This window comes from Puntigrus tetrazona, chromosome 7 (genome assembly GCF_018831695.1).
Source record: "Puntigrus tetrazona isolate hp1 chromosome 7, ASM1883169v1, whole genome shotgun sequence".
NCBI lineage: Eukaryota > Metazoa > Chordata > Actinopteri > Cypriniformes > Cyprinidae > Puntigrus > Puntigrus tetrazona.
Window position 1 is genome coordinate 39,313,259 of NC_056705.1, and position 9,913 is coordinate 39,323,171.

The following is a 9,913-nucleotide window of genomic DNA, read 5'->3' on the forward strand; positions in this document are numbered from 1 at the left end:
TTTCACGCTGGGTTGTCCGTACAGAAACAAACCTTTCTTGCGTGCTGCCATTCTGCGTGAATAAAATCAAACAGTCTTCATCAATAATAAAAAAAAAGAAAGCTAGCACGTTTGAGGGGGTTTCACACTTGAGTCCTCTTTAGATGCTCTCTTTGTGTTCACACTGGATGTTCCCGAAAGAGGATTCTTTATTGGTCCACTTCACAAAGACCTCTTTGTGTTCAGACTGCAGTGGATCTAGTCCAGTTTATGTCTGACACCATGACCTCTAAAACCCGCATATTTTCATCTTTTGCACAAAAACACGAGCACGCCTTCGTAACGTTTCTTTTAATTATTTCCTTTGTTTATGTAATCGTGTTTCTGCAGAATTTAAGACCTGCACGGATAAAAATCAATGCCATATACGTGGAGTAATGTCTGTGGTAATACATTAAACTCTAAAAAGCAGGTCTACACATACACGCGCACAAGAAAATTAAATTAAATGAGATAAAATACAATTTCAGCCTTTCACATTTCAAACCTCAGTGCATCGATTATTAAAGCTGGTTCAATATCGGTTATTAAAAGAAGGGCTGTTGAAAAATTCGAATTAATTCGCTTTCTCAATGCATAAGGGTTTTAGAATAAGCAGCGTTCGCATTTATAGTAAAAGAGAGTAAAGTGAATAGAGTTAGCGATGAAGCTCCTTCCTCCTCCGGCTGCCTTCTCTGATTCTCTGCATCCGGTAGGTCTTTCGGGCCACTTCCCGCTCTTTCTCCTGCACCTCGGTGTCATCCAGCACCTCCAGACTAGGGATCTGACTGATCACATACTGCCTGTCAAGCACAAATAGAGTTATATATGGACTTCAATAGGATATATAATATATATGTGTGTGTGTGTGTGACCCTAGAGCACAATATCAGTAGCACAGGTATATTTGTAGTTAAAATGATTACATAGATCATGTTCCAGACATTTAGTAAATTTGCTATTGTAAATACATCAAAACGTTAATAATATGCATTGCCGAGAACTTCATTTGGACCATTTTAAAGGCGATTTTCTCAATATTTAGACGTTTGGCACCCTCAGAGTACAGATTTTCGAATAGTTGCATCTCAGTCAAATGTGGCCCTGAAGCGTAACATACGCAGAGCAACGGAAAGCTTCTTTATTGTTCATCTTTCAGCTTAGTCGGCTTTGAGATGATTTAAAAAAATTAACCTTTATGACTGGCTTTGGTTGAGTGTCGCATATAATATAACAGTGTGGACTCTATAAGATTGAACGTTGAACATACAGCACAGCTTGCTTATAAAGATACCGCGTTGAGAAATTGACCACTAGATGACAGTACACCCTTTTGAAGGAGAAGCGTGATTAATGAACATGCTGCTTTAAATCTTGAAAGCATACTTAAAGCTGTGTCCGCTGATAAAAGCCACTTAACCGACTTAACGTGAGACACTTTCGCGTCTGTCTCTTAAAGACGCTTTAAAAAAGCGGCCCTTGTAATGATGTCAAATGCATTTTGAATCATCGTTTTTGAAAAGGGATAGTTCACCCAATGACCCCGTATTTTACTCCACCCTGGATGCATGCGACGGCTGGCGCTTCTTGGCTCGTTTCTGACGTCATTGTAATTTCAAAACTAGAAATACTTTGGAAAAGCCAGAAATAGCTGCAGATTTCAGCTCTTACCTGTAATCCATATACTGTGTGAGACTGCCTCCGTTAAAGTAACTGGGCGCCGCTTCATTGTTCATCATGCTGAGTATTCTGCAGTGAAACCAAACGGGAAAAGTCACCGGAAGCATCGAACCACTGAGGAGTCAACGCGCGGCTGCGATCCTGAACTCACTTGATGTTTGGGAACTTGCAGCCGATCTCCTCCACGATGATGGGCAGGTTGCTGATCTTGTTCTTGTTGATCCACAGGGTGGTGAGGCTGGGCATGTAGGGGAACTTGACGTGAGCGCTGTAGTTATTGCAGTCCAGGATGAGCGTGCTGAGCTTCTCCAAACCGGCCAAAAGAGCCGGGTTCCGTTAGCGACTCGATTAAGGGCCATCGCGTGAAAAGCTCACCAAGAAACGGGAACCTGAACCTGATTTCTTGACATTATGCACGATCGGGCTTTTGAGGAACGCTTATTTGTTCATCTCTCGGTCATCGTTGCGCTGTATTGCACTGTATGTTAATAAAAAGTGTCTTAGTGAGACATTATTGGGAGGTTTATGCACTTTACGTCGCACTGATTTACATTACAATCAGAATTTCATCTTACATGTATAAAAATCAGCAAGTGCACCAAATTTTGACTCTGAATTGAGTGCTATCTGTAAATATATGCCAATCTCTGGTATTTTGAAGGTGAATTTAATGTTAAGAGGTGTTTTCATTCAGTGGAATGAATATCGGCTTTTGGCTTTATTTAAAGAACAGGGATCTATTAAAAAGGAGCTCAGAAAAAGAGTCGCTACGAAGTCATCTCTAAAGAGTTTGGGCTCCGCAAATCCACAGACAAACAGATTAGGAGGACGTTCAGTGCCACTGTCCCCTTCCTAAGAGTGGTCCACTAACAAAGATCCCTACAAAAACAAGAAGTCTAATAGTCCGCGAACCCTGGGTAACTAAAACCGTTTGTGAGCTTTTAATTTTCCAAAAGCAAGAAGAATGAATTGGCATTTCCATTCAGACCAAAGCGAAAAGACCAACAAGGGGCGATATGCTAATGTTTCACGTTGACCTCGAAACGAATCGGTCGACTCTTCCTTTTGAGAGACGATAACTTTCCCTTTCAGATCCAAAACCCTGCAGGATGTTTTCACTCACTTAGATTAGAGCCGTGTTGCACACTGCGTGAAAGACAGGCTTCAAAAATACATAATAGGGGCACTTATGATAATTATTATGTTTGAAGAAAAGAGCACACTGCATTCCAGCATTAGAAACTTATCCCACGAATGAGATACGGTGACGACTGCCTCATGGTTTCGGGCCTGTTTGGCCATCGTTGATGGAAAAGTGATTTCTGAAGTAAGATGTCCATGAACTGAGTTTAAAAAGAATTTTTGAACAAGCATACAAGTCGTTTTGCCAAAGAATGGTTAAAAGAATAGATCACCAGCCAAAGAAATAAATCCTATCATCATTTATTCACCTGAATGAATCTATTTTTGTGACCTGGCTGTTTTTGGTCACCATTGACTCCCATAGTAAGAAAAAGATATCTTCCTTTGTGTTCAAACTGATTTGGAACTACTCAATGATGATAGGAGTTTATTATTTTATTTGGGGACTGTCATATATATATATAACCTTTATATACATCTAGCCTAATGACAAAAAACGTTCTAATGTTAGTTACAAACATCCGGTTCCCAAAAGGATACTCGTCCAGCAGGTTGTAGCTGAGGTCCAGAACCTCCAGAGTGTCCTGCTGCTGAAGGATGGTCTCGTAGGGGATCTCCCCGAGGCTCTGGTAGGCAAAAGAGAGTCTCTGGAGGCCCAGGACGAGCGCAGGGCCGCCGGGGGTCGAGGGCCCGGGCTCCATGTCGCTGCTCTCGCACTCTTCACTTCGGTCGGAGGCCCTCCACCACGGCATCAGGACACATAATGCACTGATCCACCTGCTCACTGTACAAAACACGTCTGAGGGTTAGGAAAGAGTGGTGTTGCTCAGTCTATGCCAAGAATTCTGGGTATGTTTGGGTATATATATATATATATACACACTGCCCTCCAAACACCTCTGGCAAAGTCAAAAATCCTTATCATTTTTTGGTGCAAATATTGCACATTGAAGTAACTTGACCTTATCATTGAAGACCAGCAATAATAATTTTCATTATTACATAATAAAGGCAATTTATTCAATGGCGAGTTGAGGTACTATTGGAGGAACTTGGGCCGCGATGTTCGTAGGAAGTGTCCAACCAGTGAGAATCAGCTTTGGCTAATCCTTCGGGAGGCTTGGAGTAATATATCGAAGCAACGTTTGAATAAACTCGTGCAGTAATAGCCGCTAATGGTGGACATTTTGATGAAACGTTTATGTATAAACCGTTTATGGAATGAAATATGTTCGTGTTGTCCCTTATCAGTGCAAAATTACCACAAATCAAAAAGGATTCACTCCAATTATGTCCAAAACACCACTTTTCTAGACTTGTGGAGGGCGGGATGTGGGTCCTACATTTGCATTTATTCAGTTAAAACTAGGTTTAAATGCACAAAAAAGACGACATATTTAAAGAGTACCTCTCCCACATATTTACCAACTTTAACCTTTCTAAAAAAATAAGTTATTTGTCATTTTTCTGTTTTTCAGAGCGTCATGTGGTGCAACCATCCGGCCATAACTTGTTTTGGAAACATCTTTAGCGCAACCACTGCAGAGAGTTTTCCATTACAGATAAATGTCCCAGATTGCCAGTTGTTCGTGCATTTATATTCAATTAATGATTTCTATACTTAATTTATTTTAGCATCATTTGGAATAGATTTTTATCCAACCATTTTAGGCAGTTTATGTTTAATCTTTGCATCATATGAGAAAAAATGCTAATATATATACATTTAGAGCATGCACTTTTATTAGCATGCCGTTATTAGCAACGTATTAGTGATTTATTAATAACTATTGTGATGTATTAGAAGTTTAGAAATAACTGGTTCTAATAAGATGCCACGTGCTGCACTTTTTGCACAAGTTTCTTTAAATAGATTTTTAATGATATAGCATTTTTGTGTAATTTGGTGCAACCGATCATAGCAATAACTGTATAAAATTAAAAATAAATGATCCCATTAATGTGGCCCCGTTAAATTAAATATGAATCGCTGTCACAGTATGCTTAAGTGCATGCTATTTTAAAAACATTTTAGCATTTTTGTGCAATTAAGAAAAATACGTCTGTTAAATACATTTGAGGAGACAACTTTGAAATTCTACAGCAAAAATATGAGACGAAAAACTGAAAAGAAATGCAAATACTTTGTTTCAAAACACTTTTATTACTGTGAACATCTACATTAAAATGTTAAGCATATTAAGGGAATGAAATAATTTTAATATAAATCATGATCGCACCACATGACATTTATTATTATGATTATTATTTACTTTAGTATTTTATTGCTTTGCTTAAACCCCAGTCACATCATTGTTCTTTCAAAAGCTATTTCTATTGTATGTATCCCTGGTTATTGTAGTATGTTTAATATATATATATATATATATATATATATATATATATATATATATATATATATATATATATAAAAGAAAATCAAATCTCAGGGCTTTAAAATAATCTACATTCAAATAAATAAATTAATAAATAAATAAAATATTTACATTTTTACAAATACATACAAAACATAAATATCTATATGCATTAATACACTTACCTTATCAGATTGTCAATAGATTTTAATTATCGTTTAACTTCTGATTTCAAAATGAGAAAGAATGCCAGCAAAAGTAATAAATTAATCAAATAATATAAAAGTTTGGGTTATAATAGAGTTGCAACAAAAAGTTCCCCAAACCTGTGTTTTTGCTGACGTTATCTCACGATGATTAAATACATCTCACATGTACATTTCTTACTTCCCTTTTCGCTGAGTTTCGTGCCTGCTCAAGAATAGTCCCAGAAGAGATGTATTTAGGGGAGAAACGGAAAACATTCACCTTATTACGACTCAGAATGAGCTGCAGGCAAATAATGCGCCAACTGAATATATGCATTATTAATATAACATCAGGTGGTGCTTTTGATGCTTCTTAAGCATTTTTCTCTAAAATTATGTGTATGGCGTTCATCAGAATTTCGAGGAAGAAGAACAGTCAAGAAAAGAAAACACAGGAAAGATCACATTACACACCTCAGAAAGAGAAAGCATGAAAAGATAACGGCAGTCATTGCAATTGAAACATATTTACATATTTTCCCATTGACCGTTTCTTAGGTTCAGGGTTTCCGCCGTCGCCGTGCGGGTCAGAATCAGGACACTTACCAGCGGAGTCCGTCCTGACGAGGCGAGCGAGCGCGTCTGCATGCATCAGCCTTTCTGCACACATAAAATACCTTCTTTCATGGCTGGAAACGGGATCACAAGATGGGATAATCACATTGCCTGTTAACCCTTTCCTCGGGGCTCGCATGGACGTCACTGAAAAGTCTAAATTAGGTCAGCAGGTTTTATGAATCAGCTGATGCTAAGTGCATGTTTTTGGGTTCCTGGTTCCTGATGCTTAACAAGGTGTTAAATGTATGCACAATGCATGATGGGTAAGAGCTATATTCACAAAGGCCTACCAGCTCATGACCTACGTTATTACCTCCTTTGAGGAAAAAGCTTTGAGGACAGCCCGCATTATAGTAGGCTTAAACTGTGTGTTTTTTCTTGCTTCTTCTGTCTTCTCTGCATTTATGCTAAATAAATAAATAATCATAAATGGAATGCAATAGCGCAAAAGATTGCATTGCTGTTTTAATATATTACTCATACTCAAAGTTTTGCATGCAGGCCAATGATGTGTATATGTGGAACTTTTCTCAGTATTAGTCACGAGATACTCTGACCTATCATGTGGCCTTCTCTTTTAGCACTTTTATGATTATACAGGTTATCAGTATATTTAAGGTAAAGTGTTATTTTGCAGTCGCACGCATCTGGCATCTTCAGTGTTTTCCAGCCCTCTGGAGATTTTACTGTAAAATGAAAATGTCGTCAAGAAACTCCCCTTGTATTTCGTTTACGGTTCCCCTCTCCATATTTGGGTATGATGCAATCCGCTCTCAACCGGACGCTCTCGCCCAAGCCCCGCCCACCGCCGGACTTTCTCGAAACGTAACGAAACGCGGCTACGTGATTTCCCAGACGTACGCTGGCAAGCCCCGCCCCCGTAATCGCGTCTCATATAAACGCTCGCTGTCGCTCGCGACGACATTTCTATTTACGTCGCAGAAGAATGAAATACGTGAAACACGAGCCGAGCGTGACATGTTTATGAACAAAGCGACCATGGAGAACACGTCTGAACTGAAATTGTCGTATTGCTTGAACAGCGTTTTTGACGACGTTAGCAACATCGGAAAACCAAACCTTCACTGGAGCGACTGCCAAGCGACGGGCTGACCAAACTCACAAAGGTAACGATATCTATGTGTATATCATTAAACAAGATATATTAAAACGGAATATTTCTATTTGACGTAGAAGTATTTTTTTTAGTTTAGCAAACACCGAATAATATGTTCTTAATAACATAATATGTATTTACAGGAAATACGGTAATACCATGGTAACCGTAGGTGTTATTGTTGCTAGTCAACAGCCCATAATGAAAGGCAGGGCTTGTCACATTGTTCTGTGTCATAGTGAGGACTGGGAAGGTTACTTTGAACGTGTAGGTAACGCTTTACTTTTAGATGTCTTTGTTATACGAACAATAAATCATAAACCAAACCCCAATAGTAAGTTCATATAATTAATTAACATTACTCCGTAAAGTGCAGCATATAATTATATTGTAACAAGGGCACTTTAAAATAAAGCATAACCTAAACGGAATGGGTTAGAGATTACAAGTGGCCCTATTTAAAATTTAATCCTTTAAAAAGTAAAAGGTTTCTCTATACCATTTTAAAGCATGCAATCATGTCATTAAGTTTTGATTTATTTACGGTATTGACAAAATATCTTCACGGAACATTATCTTTCCTTAATATCCTAAAGAGTTTGGGCATAATTAAATTTCGATCAATATAATGTACGGTTAGCTATTTGTAAAAATACACTTGTGCTGCTTATGACTGTGCTTGACTGTCAGACATAATCAAAAATTATTTATATATATATTTTTTTTTTACAGACTGAATGTGATTATGGCACCATTCACCATTTCTTCACATCATCCACTGCCGTATCGGTGCGTCTCACCTCATGCAGCGCTCATGAAATCCAAGAAGAGTCCTGAGCCTTTGTCCGGTTCACCGGGAGCCAACGAAGATCAGCTTTTCACTCATTATCTCAGAACGTCCATCGTGAAGATCGGAGTGCGTCTGTGGAGAGTCGTCCGAAGAGTCATGAACTTCTGTATGAGTGTGACCGAGCTCCTCGGCTCCAAGATGTTTTTCATGTCTGTGGGAAAGAACATGCCCATGACTGGCGAGTTGAAGAAGAAGAGGAGCCTGGAGGCCTTGGAGAGGCCTGGGTGTAAAATCAGAGCTCCAGAGATGATGGTGAAGGATCCAGAGATGATGGTGATGGATCCAGAGATGATGTTGATGGATCCAGAGATGAAGGTGATGGGTCCAGAGATGATGGGGATCCAGAGATGAGTGATCCAGAGATGATGGTGAAGGATCCAGAGATGATGGTGATGGATCCAGAGATGATGTTGATGGATCCAGAGATGAAGGTGATGGGTCCAGAGATGAAGGTGATGGATCCAGAGATGAAGGTCGTTAAGGAGCTCGATGATGACGAATCTTCTGCTGATGAGCGGGAATCATCAGTGATCGACTCGGACGAAGAGGAAGACGATGAAGCCAGGCGCTCTGAATGGGAGTCTGATGAAGAAACCGATGAGGAGGAAGACGAGGAGGACCGTGAGCCAGAGGATGAGGAATCTGGATGGTCAGACGAGGATGACGAAGGCTCTGAGGCGTCGGCGGAGAGTCTGGAGCTTTGGCAGTCGTTTCTCAACAGAGCTGACCCCTACAACCCTCTGAGCTTCTGCTCGTCCATCAGCTCCAGAACAAACACACAGCAAACTCAACCTCCTCCAGCAACAAGACCAGAAGAGCCGAGACCAGACTCAGAGAAAGGAGGGAAGAAGGTAAATGTGGTTGTTTTATTTATTTTTCATATTTATATTTTCATTAGTGCTGTCAAACGATTTGTATACTATATATTATTTATATATATATATATATATATATATATATATATATATATATATATATATATATACATACATATATACTTTTGTATTTCATATATATATATATATATATAATATATATATATATAAATAATATATATATATATATATATATAATATATATATATATATATATAATAATAAAATAATATATATATATATATATATATATATATATATATATATATATATATATATATATACATACATTTAAGAAAAAAATATTGATAATAGTTTTATCTAATTTAAGTAAATAGTAACAAGTCAATAAACGGTAATAAACTATTTCTGGAATTGTTGCTTATACAGTTCTTTGCTAAAGAAAGAAAGCTTTTGAGAAAAGTGATGCAAGGCCGAGCAACGGGCCAGAAATAAAAGCTTCGTAAGACAAAGTGAGAGAACGGGAACGTGTGACTGCTTTGTCACCAAATCATCCTCCCGTGACATCAGCTGACCCCAGCTCGTCTTCAGATGACTAACACGCGTGTGCTGCTCTGATAACAGGCCCGTGTGTGTTTTCTTACTGCAGGTGCGTTTCAGTGACCGGCTGACGGTGCGCCCCCTGGTGGCGTGGAGTTTCGCCAGCCGGGCCTCCAGGGACGGATCCTGCTGGATGCAGATGGCCAGAGACCGAGAGCGCTTCAGAAGACGAGCGGAGAGCGTCGAGACGCTCCTGAAGCCCTGCCTGAGCGCTGCACACCGAGCCGGCGTGTACCAGAGACTTCAGAGACAAACACCCTCTTAATGCTTCATCATCATCACAATGGAGCAGCTGGTGTAGTTTTTGGTGCTTTTAGTTTAACTGTGAAATTTCTATTGTTACAGTAGCATGGTGCGCTTTATAACTACGTGTTTGTATTTAGATTTAATTTTCTGTTTTGCACACGCGTCATTGTCTTGTACTACGCAACAAATACTTTGCATCTTTTATATGGCAGCTGAAAAATATTAAACCTTTCTGAAATGTA

At 39.0% G+C, this 9,913-nt stretch overlaps 2 protein-coding genes across 3 annotated transcripts; one reads left to right on the top strand and one right to left on the bottom strand.

Annotated features, from left to right (window-relative positions):
- Positions 1–315: 315 nt before the first annotated feature.
- On the bottom strand, positions 316–6,794 carry LOC122349065. The gene is made up of 5 exons (XM_043244967.1): positions 6,011–6,794; positions 3,382–3,625; positions 1,850–2,032; positions 1,690–1,767; positions 316–821 (listed from the first exon to the last, which is right to left on the bottom strand). Exons 1-5 carry the CDS (start codon positions 6,156–6,158, stop codon positions 677–679), a joined length of 798 nt encoding a protein of 265 aa, XP_043100902.1. The 5' UTR covers positions 6,159–6,794; the 3' UTR covers positions 316–676.
- Positions 6,795–6,954: 160 nt separating this feature from the next.
- Positions 6,955–9,913, top strand: ppp1r15a (protein phosphatase 1, regulatory subunit 15A). Of its 2 annotated transcripts, none has more exons than XM_043244965.1 (4): positions 6,955–7,149; positions 7,872–8,262; positions 8,358–8,840; positions 9,475–9,913. In XM_043244965.1, exons 2-4 carry the CDS (start codon positions 7,885–7,887, stop codon positions 9,688–9,690), a joined length of 1,077 nt encoding a protein of 358 aa, XP_043100900.1. In that variant the 5' UTR covers positions 6,955–7,149; positions 7,872–7,884; the 3' UTR covers positions 9,691–9,913. The 2 variants fall into 2 exon arrangements, with proteins under 2 accessions (XP_043100900.1, XP_043100901.1); XM_043244966.1 differs by having other exon boundaries at positions 7,872–8,241.